Genomic DNA, 21,835 nt, shown 5'->3' on the forward strand with positions numbered 1-21,835 from the left:
CCACAACAGTGAGAGCCCCGCATACCGCAAAAAAAAAAAAAAACAACAAAAAACAAAAAGTCAAACTGCCTGTGGTCAAGAAGGTTTGGAAAACTTCACAGAGAGTAGATCCTTCTTGTTTGATTTCACAGGAAACATCAGCCCAGGAAACAGAAACTTAAAGGAAAAAAATCTGCTTAAGCTGGCATTAGTGAAACATATACTACCATTTCAACTTTGGACAACACTGGCCCATAGACATGCCATCTGAAAATAATCAGCTTAACTCCATTTCTTCCCTTAAAATAAAAGAGCACACATTCATGTATTCATCAGTAAACTTTGCTAAAACTTAGTATTTTGCCATATTAATTTAATTTATTTATTTATAAATATTTATTTATTTGGTTGCAATGGGTCTTAGTTGCGGCAGGCAGGCTCCTTACCTATGGCTCCTTAGTTGAGGCATGGATGTGGGATCTAGTTCCCTGACCAGGGATCAAACCCAGGATCCCCTGCATTGGGAGTGCGGAGTCTTAACAACTGTGCCACCATGGAAGTCCTGCCATATTTACTTTAGATCTTTTATTTTTAAGAAACTAAACATTAAAGTTCAAGGGCCCAGAGTACTTTTTTATTTTTCACTCTATTGCTTGTTCTTTTTTTTTTTTCTTTTAAGGTTTAGCTTAATGAACACTGAAAGCCCCCCAGAGCCTCATTTAAATTCTCCTTTCAAAGCACTACCACCTTCCAGCCTCCACAGTTAATCCCATTACCCTATACTTTTATAATAAACACTTTCTTGCTTTTCTTTGTTTTACCATCTAGATATGCATCCCCAAACACCATGAAACCACTGTTTCATCTTTGAACTTTAAATAAACAAATCACATAGTATATATTCTTTTGGGTCTGGCTTCTTCTGCTAAAACTTTTTCTTATTAGATCCATGTGTACATAGTTATAGTTTGGGTTGACTGTCCTAGTATGAACATGCAACAATTTATCCATTTTGCTGTTGATGGGCAGTTTCAAGTTTTGATCTGTTATGAATAATGACACAAACATTTTTGTATGTTTCTTGGCACATAAGAAATGTATATTTATCAGCTGGGTATATATTGATACTTAAGAATGGAAATGCTGGTTACAGCAGAAAAAATAACTTCAGCTTTTGTAGATAATGCTCACCTCTTTTCCAAAGTGGCTGTTACAATTTATATTCCCACTGGCAGTGTTTGAGAGTTCTAGTTGCTTCACATATTTGCAAACATCTGGTAAATTTAGCAATCTGGTGTTACTACATGGTTTTTTATCTAGTTGATTAATTTTCTCACATTTATGGGTCATTTGGATAATCTCTTTGGTGAAGTGTTTGTGTAAGTCTCTTGTCTACTTAAAAAACTGAGTTATTTTCTTATTGATTTCTATTACTTTTTTAAGAAAAACTTTGATATAAGCCCTTAATTGGATTTTTGTGTTGCAATTATCTTCTCCTAACATGTGGCTTGCATTTTCACTTAATAGTGTGACACCTTTTGATGAAAAATGCTAATTTTAATGTAGTCTGATTTACCAATCTTTTCATTTGTATATGGTGACTTTTGTGTCCTAAGAAACTTGCAAATTATTGTCCTCTTTACTATCTTTTTCTTCTTGTAATTAGCTTTACTATGACTAGTTGTAAAAGCTTTCCTTTATTTTCACCCTTTAAAAAAAAAAATCATGCTTGGGGTTTGTAGGAAATCTTTTGATTTTACCATCTTTTACCCTCCCTGTAATTTTCCTTTTTTGGGGGTCTCTGTGCTTCAATCTGGATTCTATAAACTTATCTTCTAGTTCATAATTCTTTTCTTCATCTGTGTCTCATATGATGTTAAATCTATCCATTGAGTTATTAATTTTATTATAATATTCAGTTTTGGACTTTCTATTTGGTCCTTTTTATACTTTCTCATTCTCTATTGAAATTTTCAATCTATCTTTATCACCTTGAACATAAGCATATTCATTTATCGTCTGTGCCTGATAAAGTCAGTATCTGGGTCCCAATGTAGGGCATCTGCTTGTTGGTGGTTCTCATTCATACTGTCTTTTTTCCTTGTGTGTCTAATTATTTTTAATTGGGTGCTGGACAGTTTATTTGAAAAACTGTTCATAGAAATAATTTGAAGACTAGTATGATAGTCTCTAAAAAGAATTTTTGATTGCTTATTGCAGGTACCTAGGGGGCACTAACACTGAAATCACTATAATCCAAATTCAAGGATTGAGATGATTTGATGTTGAACTACAGTCCCTGTGAGAGTGGGTGAATTTCTTTCTTTCTTTCTTTCTTTTTTTATATTTTTTTGCCACCTTGGGTCTTTGTTGCTGCGTGAGGGCTTTCCCTAGTTGCAGCGAGCGGGAGCTACTCTACGTTGCAGTGCGTGGGCTTCTGATTGTGGTGGCTTCTTTTGCTGTGGACCATAGGCTCTAGGCACACGGGCTTCAGTAGTTGTGGTTCACAGGCTCATTAGTTGTGGCGCACAGGCTCTAGAGTGCAGGCTCAGTAGTTGTGGTGCACAGGCTTAGTTGCTCCGTGGCATGTGGGATCCTCCTAGCCCAGGGATCAAACCCATGTGCCCTGCATTGGCAGGCAGATTCTTAACCACTGTGCCACCAGGGAAGTCCCGAGAGTGGGTGAATTTCTGATTCACCCTTGTTCCAAACATTCAGTCCTTTGGGATCCCAACCAAAAGTATAGGAGGATTTACTAGAGCCTCTTCTGCTACTCCTTTCGGTGGGCATTCATCCAACTTTTGTGCCTGTAACCCAATGAAACTTTAAGAAAAAGAAGTTGTTCAAGTCTTTTAATTGCCTCTTCTAGGGGTAAGTTTTACCAAATGTCTCACTTTTCTTCTGATTTCTACCTTTTCTAGGATCTTAGAAATTCTTTACTGTCTTTTAGCTCTCTGATACATTGAAGATTTTTTAAAATATTGTGACCAGCTTTCTAATTGTTATCCATGGAAAGGTGCTCTGAATCACCTAACCAGCCAGTACCAGAAGCCACAACAGTTTACCTTAATCCTACTTCCTTCTTTCTCTTACCTTGAATTTGGTGTTTATTTCCAATTTGTATAATTTTATTATATATATTTAATAAATAATTTTATTTTGCATATTAAAAACCTTATTAGATGATGTCATACTATTAATTCGGTAATAAGGTTTTTCAGGTTGATCTATGGTGATACACTTAGCATTACATCATTAATTTTTCTTTTTCTTTTTTTGCAGTACGCGGGCCTCCCACTGTTGTGGCTTCTCCCGTTGCGAAGCACAGGCTCCAGACGCGCAGGCTCAGCGTCCATGGCTCACAGGCCCAGGCTCTCTGCAGTATGTGGGATCTTCCCGGACCGGGGCATGAACTCGTGTCCCCTGCGTCGGCAGGCGGACTCTCAACCACTGTGCCACCAGGGAAGCCCATCATTAATTTTTTAAAAATTTATTTCAGCTGCATTGGGTCCTCGTTGCTGTGCAGGCTTTCTCTAGTTGCAGCGAGCAGGGGCTACTCTTCATTGTGGTGCGTGGACTTCTCATTGAGGTGGCTTCTCTTGTTGCGGAGCATGGGCTCTAGGTTTGTGGGCTTCAGTAGTTGTGGCTTGAGGGCTCTAGAGTGCAGGTTCAGTAGTTATGGCACATGGGCTTAGTTGCTCTGCGGCATGTGGGATCTTCCCGGACCAGGGATGAAACTCGTGTCCTCTGCGTTGGCAGGCGGATTCTTAACCAGTGCGCCACCAGGGAAGTCCCCACATCATTAATATTCATTTTTCTTTTTTTGGCTGCTCCATGTGGCTTGCAGGATCTTAGTTCCCTAACCAGGAACTGAACCCGGGCCACAGCAGTGAAAGTGCCAAGTCCTAGCCACTGGATCGCCAGGGAATTCCTACATCATTAATTTTAACTACTGCATGTATGTATTACTATTCAAATCCACTGACCAAATAAATTGTGGTATATTCTTATTGTCTTCTTTAGGCTTTTTACAGTTGTTTCCTATTGTTCACTATTAAAATCAATACATAAATAAACATTCTAATATATGATTCTTAGTGCATAACTGGGAATTTCTCTGGGGTATATACCAAGAAGTGAAATTACTGGGGTATAGTATATGAACATCTTCACTGTTGTTGTCCAATTACTCTCCAAAGTGATTATATTCTCTTTCTCGACACTTCAAAATGGTTTCTTTTCTCTCACACTCATGGATGTGACTTGCATAGAACCATATTTTATCTTGTCATTTCCCTAATAATGAATAACACTGAGTATCTTTTCTTAAGTTTATGAGCCAATGGATTTTCATTTCTATGAATTGTCCATTTTTTAATTGGGCTGTTTTTTTTCTTACTGATTTGCTTTTTTTCCCTCCTCAATTCTGGATTCTAATATTTTGGTAGCTATATGTATTCCAAATAGATTCTCCCAGGCTGTGGCTTTATCTTTTTATTTTATTTACAGCATCATTTGCTGCACCAAGGGTTATAAATTTGATATTTTTCTCCTTTATAGATTATTCATTTTGATTCTTGCTGAAGAAATTTTTCCCCACTCAAAGTTCATAAAGATAGTCTCCTTACTTTTCTCCTAAAAGATTAGCTTTTCATATTTAGATTTTCATTATTCTTATGGTTGTTTGATTTTTGTATTTGGTTTGTATTAGAAATCTATGACTATTCCCACTGCCACCCTTAAGTAAAATAAATCACCCTTAAATAAAATAAAATAAATCTCAAAAGTAAGTTAGCTATGGTGTTAGAAGTTAGGACAGTGGTCACCTTTAAGGAAGAAAGAAAGGTATAATTATATTTACTGGCCAGGGTGGTAGGTGTGTTCACTTTGCTGATATACAATGAGCTATAAACTAATGATTTGTACATTTTTCTGTGTACATGTTGTAGTGGTGTGCTAAAGCTGGTTCACCCTAGTTCATGAGGGCCAATTGTTAAACAGGAAGTTGTGAGTCAAGAGTCAAACTGTTGGTAGCTTAAAATTAACCATTAAGAGAGTATTTACATCATTAATTTAACAAAAACTACAAATGAGCAATTTTTCTTTTCCCAAACTGCATGTATTTCTGTTATACTGCAATAAAAAAAGTTAAAAAACATATATATCCTTTGGTATATGATATAACTTTGGGGGAACTTATGCTAAAGAAGTAAAATCTCCAGCATGTAAGAATAAATATACTTAGTTGTTTATTGCAGTGCTGTTTCCGGTTACAAAAAAAACTCCAAACCAAAAAACTAGAAACAACATGGGGTGGGGGCGGGGGGCAGGGGCAAAAGAGAGGAAAATGAATGGAAAAATGTTATGTGTGTGTGTGTGTGAGTGTGTGTGTAATGTGAAATATGCAACTACTAAAAAGGTATGAGTAAAATCTATCTGTAATGACCTAGCGGGATGCCCAAAACATACTAAGTGGAAAAAAAAGCAAAATGCAAAACCATGATATAATTCAATTAAAGAGAAAATTTTAAATATCCTCTTTATACATATGTATATATTTTAATATGATTTTATGAATATAAAGAAAATTATGGAAGGGTACAACCAAATCATTCACGTTGATCGCCTTGGAAAGAAAGGAAGCTTAACTGGCTGGGGCTGCAAGTGAGGAGTATTACCTTTCTCTGTGTTTATCCCTATTTTATTTGACTTATTCCAATAGGTGGTTGTTTTGTAATCTAAAAAAATCCAATAGTTTAAAAAATCTTATTATAAGAGGGTATATCATAACAAAAGTCCCATAAATGGTTGGCTTATCTGTGAATTCTTCCCATTCCAAAATAACTTGTATTATGCCCAGGCCTTTTCAAGGGTTATTTTCAGCAAGAGTATTCTTCTTTTTAAAAAAATTAACAACCCTTCATTGCTTGTAGCATTAAATTCAAAAATTGGTAAACAGGGCTTCCCTAGTGGTGCAGTGGCTGAGAGTCCACCTGCCGATACAAGGGACACGGGTTCGTGCCCCGGTCCGGGAAGATCCCACATGCCGCGGAGTGGCTGGGCCCGTGAGCCATGGCCGCTGAGCCTGTGCATCCGGAGCCTGTGCTCCGCAACGGGAGAGGCCACAGCAGTGAGAGGCCTGCGTACCAAACACACACGAAAAAAAAAAAAAATGGTAAAGAGCACAAAAGTATGAACCAGAAGGTCTGGGATCTAGTCCTAGTTCTAATTTCTGGCTACATGATGTCATGGCTGTCACAATGAAAATGAGAGGCACGAGCTGAAGAATCAGTTTGCTTTCAGATAACTGTGGTATGTTAGAAGGCAATATGGCAAGTGAGGGAGTTAAATAATCCTAGATTTGAGCTCTAGCACTGCCACTTACTAGGTATGTGATCTTGGGCAAGTTATTTACCCTTTTTTAAGCCTCAGTTTCTTATTCAATAAATAAGTTATTTACCCTTTTTTAAGCCTCAGTTTCTTATTCAATAAAGTGGGGCTATGACCCACTAACCTTTCAGGGTTATAAAAACTGTTAAAATGACAAATGTAAACCACCTACCCATAGTGCAACCTAGTAGGTGCTAAATAGATGGTTTCTGCTATTATAATCATCCTCATTCTATTATCTAGCATTTTAAGATCTTCACAATCTCTTCCACCACCAATTTAGTTTTGAATCATTTAGGGCCTACGACACGCCAAATACAGAGCTAGGACGTTAACATATGCAATCTCATTTATTTTAATTAATTTTATCAATGTAATAACCTTGAATTGTATGAGTTAATCTTATTTTATGGATTAAAAAATGAGGCTTAAAGAAGTTATGTAACTATTCTGAGGTTATAAAGTCAGCAAATGGCAGAGTTGGAATTCAAATTTAAATTTTAAACTTAAAATTTTAAACCTAGAACTATGATACTCCAAAGTCAGTGTTTGGAAACATTATGCCATGTTTGTTGCCTTAGACTTGAGCCTGCATGGAATACGTTCTTCCTTCTCTATACTTGTACCCCCCCACCCCCTTCCATCCAGGCTGAACTCAAACTCTACTTGCTTCAGAAAAGTTTGTCAGTCTCCCACAAATATAGTGATTTCTTTTTCCTTCAACTTGATTTTTCAGGCTAAACCACCCATTCAGACATCAACACACTGCAATATCACAAAGTACCTTATAAGTGATTTTTTTCTTGCTAATGTTGCTTTTTCCAATATGGATTTTTAGTACCTTAAAGACAGAAAATGTACCTTTTCCAAGTCCCAACAGACTTACCTACCTTTGACACAGGTACTCAAAAATATTGGTATAAAACGATGGAATTTTGAATTTTCATAGTGAGGCACAATGACAATAAGTTGTGATAATTAAGAAAAGACTCAAATGTTAAAGGACACACATTTCTGATACAAGTACCTTGGTAATAGTAACAGGCAGAGAAAACACAGATGGTACATGGCAGTTTTATGACTGCAGAATAGAGGACAATGAACACTAACCAGAAGCTCTTTGGTCTCCCATTCTTTCTTGCCCTAGATTTGACAGGCTGTGGACAACGTAAAGAGAAAGAAATCTAATAGTTTCTAAGACAGTATCATCAGTTTGAAACCTTTATGACCACAACTACCCTATCACTTTTACCAAGGCTAGACTTAGAATCAACATGATTTTCAATTTTGAATCTAAATGTAAATGTAAGCATTTGCTTTATTTCTATAAGATGACACCCCAGGAAAAATTGGTTGCCCGTGACAAAAATTTCACAGTACAAATTTAAACCTTATTTGATCTTCCTCACATTGCATGGGACCATATCATGCCTATTTCAGTCTCATCTCCATATTCCCTCCAGACGTGAGTAGATATTTTAAAGAAGCAAGATTATTTTTATACAATGAGGATATTACATAAAGTACTAAAAATATATTCTCCCCTTTACTCTGCCCCATTAACACTCTGGGAAGAATGTGTAGTGAGGGGAGAATATACCTCTTGGAGATTTCTGGTTTTACTCCTTCCTCTCTTCTTACCGTTACTAGACATCGACACATGTTTGCGTAAGCCACAGAGAAACTGGGTTCGTCAATAGCCTTCTCAAAGACCAGGTCAATGACTCCTTTCAGCCGCTCCTCTGTGTCAACAGTAAGTCCTGACACTTGCTTCATCAGTTGGTTGAACATCTGTGGTGTCAATTTATTTAAGATACTTCGAACTTTTCTAAAAAGTTCCTAGAAGGACCACAAAAAAAGAAAAGACCATTATATTAACTATGACAATATGATGCTTTCTATAAGGATTAATATCTTGTTTATAATTTATAAGTGTGATTTCCTAAATTATTAACAAAAATTGTGAACTAGTCATAGAAATAATTAAATCCATCTATTTTAACATCTAGTAAAAATTTACACCACCTCTTTTTCACTACGGATGAGAATTCAAGGAACTAGGTATGTTTTCCACTTCACTGGTGGGACTATAATTTGGTACATTTCCAAGGGCAATTTGGCAATGTGTACTGAAACTCTTAAAACTGTGAAGTGCCCTTTAAATCAGCAATTATACTTTCAGAAATTTATTCATATTTAAGGATAGGTTAAAAAAGGTTTAAGCCATCATAACTTCCATCAATAACTCTTTACAGCAAATAACTTAAATGTCTTAAAATAGGAATTTGTCTACATTATGGTATAATACAAATCATGGTATAAAACAGTAGGCAGGAGTCTTTTAAAATGATGTTATAGAAACCCTCATCAAATCAGAAATAGAAGTGAACTTCCTTAACTAGAAAAAGGCCATGGATAACCCTACTTAATGGTGAAAGAATGAATGCTTTCCCCCTAAGACTGGGAACAAGGCAAAAATGTCTGTTCCCACCATTCCTATTCAAAATCTTACTGGAGGTCCTATTCAGTGGAATAATGCAAAGAAAAAGAACTACAGCCCATACAGATTGTAAAGGAAGAGATAAAACTCCCTATTCACAAATGATATGATTGTCTCCACAGAAAATCATAAGGTATATTATAGAGACACTAGAATTAATAAGTGAGTCTAGTAGGTTTGTAGAACACAAGTCAATATATAAAACTCAATTTTATTTTTATGTATTAGCAATAAACAACTAGAAATTACATTTTTAAAAAGTACAATCTATAACAGCACCAAAACCATGAAGTACTTAGATAAGAATTATCAAAATATTCATAGGAGTTGTGTGATGAAACATACAAGTCACTGATGAAAGAAATCAAGGAGGACCAAAATAAATAGAGATCTATATCATGTTCATGTATTAGAAGACTCATTATTGTTAAGTTGCCAGTTTTCTCTGAAGAGACCTACAGATTTAACACAACCGAAATAAAAATCCTAGTAGGGTTTTTTTTGGGTGGGGGCGGGGGAGTAGAAATCAAGAAGCTGATTCTACAATTTAAATGGAAAAAAAAAAAAACTAGAATAGCTTAACAATTTTGAAAAATAACAAAATGTGGAAGACTCCTACAACCTAATTTCAATATTTACTATATATATGAAACTACCAGAGGACAGACACAACAGATCACTGGAACAGGATGAAAAGCCTAGAAACAGATTCATACATATGTGATGAATTGATTTTCAACAAAGGTACAAAGGAAATTCAACGGAGAAAGGATAGTCTTTTCAACAAATGGTGCTGGAACAACTGAATATCCATAAGCAAAAAAAAAAAAAAAAAAGAATCTTGATTCACACCTTGCATATAACACAAAAATTAACTAAAACTGGATCACAGGGCTTCCCTGGTGGCGCAGTGGTTGAGAGTCCGCCTGCCGATGCAGGGGACTCAGGTTCGTGCCCCAGTCCGGGAAGATCCCACATGCCGCGGAGCGGCTGGGCCCGTGAGCCATGGCCGCTGAGCCTGCGCGTTCGGAGCCTGTGCTCCGCAACGGGAGAGGCCACAGCAGTGTGAGGCCCGCGTACCGCAAAAAAAAAAAAACAACTGGATCACAGACCAAAATGTGAAACCCAAAACTAAAAACTTCTAGAACAGAACACAGGACAAAGCTTTCTATTCTTGTATGCAAAGCACAATGTATGCATTTCTATTCTTGTATGCAAAAGCACAAAGTATGAATGAAAACACTGACAAATTGAGCATCATCTAAGTTAAAAACTTCTACTTGGCAAAAGACACTATTAAGAGAATGAAAAGACAAACCACAGACTGGGAGAAAATTTTTGCAAAATACACATTTGATAAAGGATTTATATGCAGAGTTAAAAAAAAAAAAAAAAAAACCTCTCAAAACTCAGTGATAAGACAGCACACCAACCAATGAAACAGGCCAAAAGATATAAACAAAATTTTACCAAAGAAGATACACAAGTGGCAAAGAAGCACATGAAAAGATGTGCTTATTCAATATATTTGTCATTTGAGAAATGCAAATTAAAACTACAATGAGATATTATAACACATCCATTAGAATGGTTAAAATTTACAGAGCAGAAAATAGTAAGTGTTGGTGAAGACTGAATTATTGAAACTCTCATGCCTTGCCAGTAACATCCTGGAAACAGTTTGGTATTTTCTAATAAACTTAAACCTATGTTTAGCATACAACTCACTGATTCCATAGCTAGGAATCTACCCCAAAGAAACAAAAACATATGTTCACACAAATCCTATATGTGAATGTTCATAGCAATTTTATTCATAACTGCTAAAACCTGGAAACTGTTTACCCTGTGAATGGATCCAGTAATAAAAAAGAATAACCTAATAATACACGTAATATTATGGATGAATATCAAATGTATATGCTGAGTAAAAGAAGCTTTATTCCGAATGATTCCATTTAAATGACATTCTGGAAAAGGCAACATTATAGGGACAAACACATGGCTGACTGCCAGAGGTGGGCATGGGCGGGAGAGGATGAATACAAAGCAGTACATGAAAATTTCAGGGGGCTGATGGAAATGTTCTGTATCTTGATTGTGGTGGTAGTTATATGACTGTGTGTGTGTGTCAACAATTATAAAACTATACACAAAAAAGTAAATTTTACTAAATGTAAATTACACCTCAGTAAAAATATGAAGTTGTAAAAATCTATGAAATCATGATATAATAACCTGAAAAGGCCTATAAAATGTTTTGTTTGATCCCTATATAATTTATATCTGAATACAAGGATTTTTAGAATATGTACCCCTATGTCAATAGTTTTCTCTAGGCAGAAGATAGTAAATACATTAAAAAAAAATTATACTATCAACTTTTTAAGCAATGAGTCAGTATCACTTTTATAAAGAAAAATTTTTTTTCAAGCTTATTAGAGATGGGGGAGTCACTGCACTTCTCTAAATTGCCTATATCAATTGAGACAGTATCATTTAGGTCTAAATCTTTAATTTGTGCTTTACATAAAAACAAAATAAAATAAAAACAAAACCCAGCCTTCAGATCTTCAAATATATCAGAAGATAATTTAAGCTTATAAAAACAGGATAATAAAAAGGTCATTTATTGAAGTAACGTACAGCAAGTGACTGACTACAGTTCATAATACTCTGTTGCGGGACTTCCCTGGTGACAAAGTGCCTAAGAATCCACCTGCCAGTGCAGGGGACATGGGGTCGATCTCTGGTCCGGGAAGATCCCACATGCCACAAAGCAACTACACCTGTGCGCCACAACTACTGAGCCCACGTGCCACAACTACTGAAGCCTGCTGCCTAGAGCCCATGCTCTGCAACAAGAGAAGCCACCACAATGAGGAGCCTGTGCACTGCAATGAAGAGCAGCCACCGTTTGCTGCAACCAGAAAAAGCTCTCACACAGCAGTGAAGACCCATCACAGCCAAAAATAAATAAATAAATAAATTTATTAAAAAAAAATACCGTGTTGCAAATATCCTATGATATGGCTTATGTGTGGAATCTAAAAAAAAAGGTACAAATGAACTTATTTACAAAACAGAAACAGGGTCACAGATGTAGAAAACAAATTTATGGTTATCAGGGGGGAAGGGGAGGGAGGGATAAATTGGGAGATTGGGATTAACATATACACAGTATTATATATAAAACAGATAACTAATAAGGAACTACTGTACAGCACAGGGAATTGTATTTAATACTCTGTAATGACCAATATGGAAAAAGAATCTAAAAAAGAGTGGATATACGTATACATATAAAGGATTCACTTTGCTGTACACCTGAAACTAACACAACATTGTAAATCACCTATACTCCAATAAAAATTAAAAAAACAGGAAAAAAATAATACTGTGTTGCATATTTGAAAAGTTCTTATCACAAGAAAAGAATGTTGTAATTCTGCATGATGATGCATGTTAATTAGACTAATTGTGGTGATCATTTTGCAATATTTATACAAATATTGAATCATCATGTTGTACACCTGAAACTAATATAATGTTCTATGTCAATTTATACCTCAATTAAAAAAAGAAGGAAATCTCCAGCATCAAAAAACAACAGGGCTCCCCTGGTGGCACAGTGGTTGAGAGTCCGCCTGCCGATGCAGGGGACACGGGTTCGTGCCCCGGTCCGGGAGGATCCCACATGCCGCGGAGCGCCTGGGCCCGTGAGCCATGGCCGCTGGGCCTGCGCATCCGGAGCCTGTGCTCTGCAGCGGGAGGGGCCACAGCGCTGAGAGGCCCGCATACCACAAAAAAAAAAAAAAAAAAAAATTGACGGAAAATCATTTATTCATTATAACTGAATATCTATTTGATGTTCCCAAAATTCTGTATTAAGTACAAATGAAGCATAAGGCACAGTAATCAAAACCATTAAAATTTAGCTGCAAAGACAAGAAAGTTACAAGAGAAATGATAGAGCAAAGCACGAAATTGATTAGAAGCCAGAGAAGTGAGTCATTTAGGTACAAGAGAGGTCAGAGGCAATGGGTTAGTCAGGAAATACCTTTAGAAGGAAATGAGAATAGGGCCAGATTATGAAGGGCAGAAAAAGCTGGCTAAATGAAAAAAAGGGGGAGAAGACATTTTAGGAAGGGGAAAATATTTTAGGAAGGAATTGTTACTGAGGCTCTTCTTTTTCAGGAATAGAAAACAAGGAAAGATCAGAGGACTAGGGACTTCCCTGCTGGTGCAGTGGTTAAGACTCTGTGCTCCTAACGCAGGGGCCCCAGGTTCGATCCCTGGTCAGGGAACTAGATCCCACATGCATGCTGCAACTAAGAGTTTGCATGCCACAACTAAGGAGCCCAACTGCCACAACTAAGACCCAGCACAACCAAATAAATAATAAGTAAATAAATATTTTAAAAAACCAAAACAGATCAGAGGACTAGTGTGCACTAGTTGGGAGAGAAAATGATAGAACTTAAATGATAGATTAAAAGCTAGAGTGAAGAGATAAAAATCGGCCTCTCAGGTAGATGAGTCAGGCAGCAGCAGTGGGAATACTGTATCAAGAGAAGAAAGATGAAGCAGGGAACCCCAGCAGTGGAACCACAACAGCAGTGTATGTATGTGGAAGTAGTCTAGACACGTCATTAGCAATGATTTCCTAGAAATGTTTCAAGGAAAAGATTAAATCTTATGATACAGGAAAAATAAGGGCATTGGTGGTCATTCATAATGTTGTTATAAATACAGTGGTAGGAACAAAAGTCAGGGTGAATGAGTTTTCTGGAAGTGGAGGCAACAATAAAACTGTTGTTTTGACAAAAGGGAAGAAATAGAATAACAGGTAGCAGGAGCAACAGGTCAACATGGGGTATACCTGTGCATCGGAGAAGAATAAAAACACAAGAAAGAGAGGGAATGAAGCAAAGATGTTCTGTATTAAGAAGAAAAAGTGTCAAGAAAAAGGAGGTTGTATTGGCCCTGAAAAAGAAGTCTATTAATCCTGCACTGTATTTGCTTTATCTATTCACTGAAGAAAACTTAGCTAATTAATGACATCTCGAAGTCAGTATAATTATTCTTCTGTTTCTGAAATTAATAATGGAGAGAACTTGGTCAGGATAGCCATCACTAAAAAGTCTACAAGTAACAAATGCTAGAGAGGGTGTGGAGAAAAGGGAACCCTCCTACACTGTTGGTGGGAATGTAAACTGGTGCAGCCACTATGGAAAACAGTATGGATGTTCCTTAAAAAACTAAAAATAGAATAGCCTTATGATCTAGCAATTCCACTCCTGGGCATATATCCAGACAAAACTATAATTGGAAAAGATACATGCACCCCCAATGTTCATAGCAGCATTATTTACAACAGCCAAGATATGGAAACAACCTAAATGTCCATCGACAGATGAATGGATAAAGAAGATGTGAGATATATATATATATATAATGGAATACTACTCAGCCATAAAAAAGAATGAAATAATGTCATTTGCAGCAACATGGATGGACCTAGAGATTATCATACTAAGTGAAGTAAGTCAGAAAGAGAAAGACAAATGCCGTATGATATCACTTATATGATGTAGAATCTAAAATATGACACAAATGCACTTATCTACAAAACAGAAACAGACTCACATAGAAAACAAATTTATGGTTACAAAAGGGGAAAGGGGGTGGGGGAGGGATAAATTAGAGTTTGGAATTAGCAGATACACACGACTACATCTAAAATAGATAAACCACAAGGTCCTACTGTATAGCACAGGGAACTAAATTCAATATCCTATAATAAACCATAATGGAAAAGAATATGAAAAAGAATATATGTATGATATACATACACACACACATATCTGAGTCTTTTTTTTTTTTTTTTTTTTTTTTTTTGCTGTACGCGGGCCTCTCACTGCCGCGGCCTCTCCCGTCGCGGAGCACAGGCTCCGGACACGCAGGCTCAGCGGCCATGGCTCACAGGCCCAGCCGCTCCGCGGCATGTGGGATCTTCCCGGACCGGGGCACGAACCCGTGTCCCCTGCATCAGCAGGCGGACTCCAAACCACTGCGCCACCAGGGAAGCCCATATCTGAGTCATTTTGCTGTATACTAGAAACTAACACAACATTGTAAATCAACTATACTTCAATAAAAAAATTTTTTAAAAATCATGGGGAGAATTCTGTTACAGAGTAAAGAGGCAGATTACAAATCACAACAAACGGACTATTCAGTAACTACAACACTGTGAGTAACAATCTCTTAAAGCTTGTTTCTTCTAGGAAGAAGAAAAAAGAGACAGTATCTATTCCTTCCTTCATAGGTGTTGTAAGAATCTAATGAAATACGGCACTAATACAAGTGCCTTAAATACTAAAACAAGATCTTTTCATCTTCAATGATAAAGATTTAGCAGGAATTTTAACTATCTTTGTAAACCTTTTAGGTCCCTATTCATTAAGTAATTCTCAGAGGGACTGGAGGGAGGGATGTAGAAGATGCTTTAAAAAAAAAAAAAAAGGTTGAGATACATTGAGAAGAAATGGAGGAAAGATTAGGTACTTGATTTTAGTGAGTCTGGAGAAGGACGTACTTAGGGACAAATGTCTGGGGCAATTACTAGAAAGATGAACAAAGGCAAGCAGCCAATTAAGGTTGGACAACATGGCTTTGTGTTGGATCAGTTCATCTTGGTCCTGACTTTGTATGAACAACTTTGCTGGTTAGCATATTGTTTAACAAGTATTTATTGAGTATCTACTATGTATGAGGCTCTGTGTGTGCTCAATCAAAATCGGGATTTGTAAGGCACATCTCTTTCCCAGGAACATTATCACACTAAGTACGTAACTGGGCTCCAGGAACCTGCCAAGTGCTTTATACTGCTTCATTTAATCTTCACAATGCCCTATGAGATACATTATATTAGCATCTTAATTAGTATCAAATTAGTATCTTAATTAGTATCAAAAACATCCAAAGGATATAATAGAGGTAACCCAGGGATAGGAACTGGCATTGTGCATACAGCAAAAGATGAATAGAGACTTTGTATAATTTGACACACAAAAATAATTTTGTGTGGATTAAAGGAATTCATTTAATTTACCCTAAGGAGTTCTGAGGGCAGGATATGTACAGAAAGATGCACAGACTTCAATTTTATTACAAAGGACTATGAAGAAGATGGGTTTCTAAATTCTAACTTATTAGAAATGAAACATAAAGCAATATACTAACTAGACTAGCACAGGGTAATGACTGAGAATCTAAAAACACATTTTTAAGAAAAGCAAATATTGATCTAAACCTGAATGACAGAATTCTATGATATATGAGCCCTCTAAATATAGTGTCTGTTTTGAAAAGCACACAGAATGCAATTTCAAGAGAAAACAGTAGGTAGCTGGCATCTATGATAGCTTTTAGAATAATGCTTGTAATATGAAAAAAATCAGAAAAAATCTTAAACTAAAATCTCTACATATAATAACAGGGCAAAAAGACAAATTAAAACAATATCATTATAATTCCAAAACAGTGTTAGAGTGTGCTTCTGTTCTCACCTGGGTTTTAATGTTTTCAGGATCCTCAGCTTGGCTGTCTCGTTTTTGGCTGGGCTTCCAGGCGTTCTCTGCCTTTTTCAGGTGCACGTCTTCTTTTACAGAGACTGTGATGATCTTTCTGGGTTCTCTTCGTTGTCCAGGTTGAGATCTCCGTGGTCCAACATTCAACAACTAGGACAAGAATATTTTTTATAATATCGACACAGAGTACTTAAAATTTACTGTCTCTGCTGTGCTGCTCAAGTCAGGACTGATGAACACACCAAACACTTCTGGATGCAAAGATGGGTACTAGGCACTCAATTTAGATGTGATCTTTTTTTTGGAGGGGTATGTCTTAGAACACCATCACTGTAATTTACACCACCACTACAATTTTTGACCATGAAATCCTAAATGAGATAACTAAAGTGATGGAAAATTATGTTTGATAAAGCTGTTATTCCTAACAAAAAAGATTACCCTTAACTGAAGCGTCTTCTTTTTTTTTTTAACTAGTTATGTGACTTGGGACTGGTCACTTGAACAATTACAAAAATTCACAGGCAGAAATCATCACAGTTACAAATCTGCTTCAAAAACTGGGCCTCTAAACTTCATGTGAAATGCAAATACACCCTTACCATGAAAATTATCTATAGCATAGACACCCAGCCTGACTGTAGATCTTAATGGATCCCTCAAAGTTTGCTGGGTCAGAAATACTAACACAAGTCTTCCTTCTATTATTAATGAAATCCAACTAAATTGCTCTCTGAAAAAAATGTCTTCCTTTCTTTGTCAGCTCTTTGTTCCTTCTAGAGTCCCACTATACTCATTCTGTTAAAACCAATATATGCTAGCATGTCATGCCGGTCATCAAATTAAAAATTGTTACTGTAAGAGCAATGGTAAGTTAAAAGTTATATTCTGTGTATTAAAATATTCATAATAGTTGCTACTCTAAATGCTTGGAAATACTTTTTCACGATTAAATATTTGGGTTGGTAGTAAGTTCTGCTCCTCCCAGATCTGTAGCATATTGACAGCCTTTACTTTCTCTAACATGTCCTTCTCTAAACGATGAGTAAATATTGCAATTAGGTTTCAAGAGGAAAGAAAAAAAAAACTTCACACAAGACATATAGACCAGAATCATATCTCACTTAATGTCCCAACACTACCCTTTAAGTAGAAATTTAAAGGTCATGCTTTATATATAAAGACACATTCTAAGAGACAGGGTCTGAGGCCTTTGATAAGCTTCTGACTTATCTCAGAATTAATTATTCTCTTACCCTTTACCATCTGCCCTAATTAGAAATAGCAGTATCAAGGATGTATCAGGATCAAAACTTAGAATTTCTGGACAATACACAGCAATCTTGTCAAATACATCCAGCTAGAGACTTGGTACTGATGATATGATCTTAAGACTATTTCATAAACATGAAAAAGCTGAGGTCAAATAAACCCAGAGGTACCACGCATGGTGTAACTGAGAGAGAACTAAAGAGGATCATCATGCTAGAAAAGTACCAACAGGGAACAGCTGCTAAACCAGACAGCACTGAAACCTTGATATGGTAGCTCAGGCAAAAGAATTCTGTTAAGAAAAGGTAGTAAACCATGTATTGTCTGGTTCTTATAACTCAGGATATATTCTAGTGTTAATTCATGTGGGTTGCTATCTTTTTCAATGTTTGGATAAAATTCAAAGATCACAAGACATTTAACTTAATCAATGCATCTGCACATAAAAATTTGTCAAGAACAAAGACTGGTGGGTGTAATAAAAGGTAATTATGTCAAAATCATGTAAGAGTCATAGTATAATCTGTGGATATAATTTTAATCATGTTTGAATAAAGTGAGAAAATGTCCACTTCCAAAAAAATACTGCAAACACCAATGAATGTTTAAATATGATTTACACTACAACTCTTTACCTGCCCCAAAACAGGTAATATGAGTAATATAAGTGAATTTCAAATGAGCAGCATAGAGATGTGAGAAATATTACTAAATAGATAACAACAGTGTTTCAAAGGAAAAAAAAGTTTTGAAAAGATAATATAAACTGTTAGTCTAGGATTAAAAAACTGAAATTATAATCCATGTGCAACCTTCCAAGACAAATTTAACTTTATCTGCATCTCTGGATAAAACTAAGATAGATACTGTTCACAAATATTTACCTAAGTATACTGAGTCCTCAAGAGATTACTATTCTTATAAATGCTTAACATCCTTGATTAATTAATCTCTAACATTCTTATGTTTATACTCTGAGAATGATTCACTGTCTGGTGAAGTGGACAAAAGAGGCAGATTAGAAGACAAAAGAATTGTGGACTCTTGAATACAATTCTGCTACTTATGAGCAAAGTTACTGTGAGCAAGTCTCAACTTTGTTGAACTTATAACTTTCTCACATATTAAATGCTTATCTTACCTACAGGTTATTACGAGGATCACAGGATACAATAAGGCATGTAAAAGGACCTTAAAAACTAGGTACAATATCAGGTATTATCATCAATAGCAAAGGAAAAAAAGAAACTTTTAAAAAAGTGATATATAGACTGGTATAATTACCTTTAAACATTTCGTGTCCTTTGTGTGTGTGTGAAAAACTTAATATAAATTGTCAGATTTACAGTATCTTTCAGAAGTTGCACCATATGTAATGAATGACTTATTTACTAAATACAAACAAAATCTAGGATCCTGTGCTGAGGGTTATGGAATATATACAAAGAAATAAAGCCTGTTTTCTTTGCTTGAAGGACAATCCTGACTGATGACTAGAAGAGGAACTTTGAGGTATCTATAATGTGTGCAGGGTCCACAAATGTCAAAACTAAAATGAAGTGTCAAAATTTGAGGCTAACTAGTGAGCCACAATTTTTTTCAGGTGAGCTAAAAAATTAAAAATTTTTTACCCACTCTTTTTCTTAAATGTATTAAATAAGAAACTATACACAACTCTGCTGTAGAATTTAATATACATTGCTCCTATCTCACTCAGAGACTATAAACTCAAACTCTTCTGCTTACCTGGATAACCAAAGAAAATAGGACCAATATTCATTCTAGCATTTTTTTTTTTTTTTTTGCGGTACGCGGGCCTCTCACCGCTGTGGCCCCTCCCACTGCGGAGCACAGGCTCCGGAAGCGCAGGCCCAGGGGCCATGGCTCACGGGCCCAGCCGCTCCGCAGCATGTGGGATCTTCCCGGACCGGGGCACGAACCCATGTCCCCTGCATCGGCAGGCGGACTCTCAATCACTGCGCCATCAGGGAAGCCCCCATTCTAGCACTTTTTAAAGAGAGATAACCAAGGGTCCCTTTAAGAGAGAGGGAAGGATGATATGAGCTTAGGAAACCTCTTTGCACCTAGGATTTTTATAACAGCTCAGTGAATCTCAAAGTTAGTTAAAATGAACATGAGTTACTAGTCTAGGTCCACAGCCCCTTTCTCAATACATTTCTTCTGGGACACTTTCTGTGATGTCTGCCAACAGATTACTATTAAAATTAACACCACAATAGCCAAGTAATTTGACTTTTAAAAAACTAGAGGGATGATACTGCCTGGGTGCTTCCAACAGATATACACTTAACTGCCCATCAAAAGACCTACCTTTATGTTTAAAAATTGCTTGTAACTGTATATGATGCTAAAACAATTGCTACACATTAAAAATATTTTATAACAAGTCTGTTGCAGGAAAGTTTATACCAGGAGTCCTGGAAAATTAAGCTATTCTAAGAAGCATACCTAGTAGATCTTAACATCTTTGCATGGTAATTATTTATAAGCCAATTTGGAAGCTGTATGGAACCAGAAACTATGAAGAGTAGGGCTGCTGGTTTTTTCCAAGCAGCATTATTGATTGTTCCTTTATATTATATATAATATAAAGGATATGTATAATACATATCCTTTAAAATTCCTATCTTTATCTTCACCAATATACCAAGGTAAGATGGACAAATTACATGGGGAATGTTTGTCTGCTATGGGAGATGTTGGAAGAATAATTACTTGCATTAAGACTTAACATATTAATATTACCCTGATTAATCAAAATAATTCCACTTAAAAATTAGCTTGTGGCACATGACAAAGCTATGCAAAGAAAGTGAATTAAACAAAGCACATTTTTTTGGAGACACTACAAATTATTGATAATGGCTCATTTCCTGTCACATTACTTTGCACCAAATAACCCATTTATCTGATATATGCAGGCACATAAATTATTGGGCAAACATATATTGTGATAGTTACTTTTAAAACTCCTTTTCTAATTTCAGTATTTTCAGAGAGATATAGTTATTCTTAATTCATAGTATTTCCTTTATGCTATACCTGATTATTAGACAATAGCAAGCTGAAAATGAAAAGTGACAGTATACACGGGAAGAGGAGATGCCGGAATTCATATCTTCTGTGACTAACATATGAACAAAATTGAGCAACATGATAACCACAGATATTAACCAGGGAATAATCAAAATGGCATCAGCATTATTTCAAATGTTTGGCAAAACAAAGATATAAACCGAAACCAAAACTAAAACAAACGTTAACAAATATAAATTTAACCCACCAACAAGGGAAATAATGCTGAAAAACAAGGTATAAAATGGTTTCTAGAAAGCTGCTTTCTAAGACTCTCTAGTGTGGAAATTCAAAAATTTAGAGAAAATTTTAATTTGGTATTTAGAGAAATTAGATAAACATTAAATTTCAAACCTGTGTGAGAATAGAATATTATACACACAGAGGTCTTTAAGATGGTGATGCTCAATAAAAAGTATGCTTCAAATTAAGATTTTCTGTAGGTTTTACTGTATAAAGCCTCCAACACGGTGTAGACCTTCAAGTATTTTCGATCAGTGTTTGGCTGCAGGCAAATAATTCAAATGTCTACCAAGTGTCATTTGTTTTCAGACAGTGTAGTCTTACTTCAAAGCAGGTTTCAAAAGTTGCCATTCCCGAAATAAAAAGGTGATGGGGAAATAAAAAATGTCACCTTATATAAAAATATTTTTACAAACATAAAATAAAGTAGTATAAACAGGGTGATCCACAAATGTACATCAAACCCCAAGCTCCTTCAGAACTTCAGATTAAGTGTTCTCTATGCCATTCCAACTTAGGAAAAAGAGGTATTCACATCACTGGCAACTTTACCCCATGCTTTCTGTAAGTCTACAAAGCATGGAGTAGGCAGAGCCTGCCAAATTCTGCACAGTGCAGTGCCCCAGCATAACTCCATTGGTGATGCCACTTCCACCGCTGAATAGCCTGCCACTGGGGGTGTAAAGGCAATGTGCAGTTTACCAACTGCACTCTTTTGTACATATCATTTTTTCATATTTTGACTTCACGACCTACAGTA

At 36.1% G+C, this 21,835-nt stretch overlaps 1 protein-coding gene across 17 annotated transcripts in view; it reads right to left on the minus strand.

Annotated features, from left to right (window-relative positions):
* Positions 1 to 21,835, minus strand: part of EIF4G3 (eukaryotic translation initiation factor 4 gamma 3) — a gene marked incomplete at its 5' end in the record, with an annotated part of 186,105 nt that overhangs the window by 63,517 nt on the left and 100,753 nt on the right. For all 17 annotated transcript variants that reach the window (XM_079696716.1, XM_079696725.1, XM_079696723.1 and 14 more), the window contains 2 exons: positions 8,011 to 8,208; positions 16,444 to 16,614. In XM_079696716.1, the coding sequence (XP_079552842.1) occupies positions 8,011 to 8,208; positions 16,444 to 16,614 (369 nt within the window). The remainder of the gene's footprint in view (positions 1 to 8,010; positions 8,209 to 16,443; positions 16,615 to 21,835) is intronic.

The sequence above is a fragment of the Hyperoodon ampullatus genome (genome assembly GCF_949752795.1).
Source record: "Hyperoodon ampullatus genome assembly, chromosome: 2".
NCBI lineage: Eukaryota > Metazoa > Chordata > Mammalia > Artiodactyla > Ziphiidae > Hyperoodon > Hyperoodon ampullatus.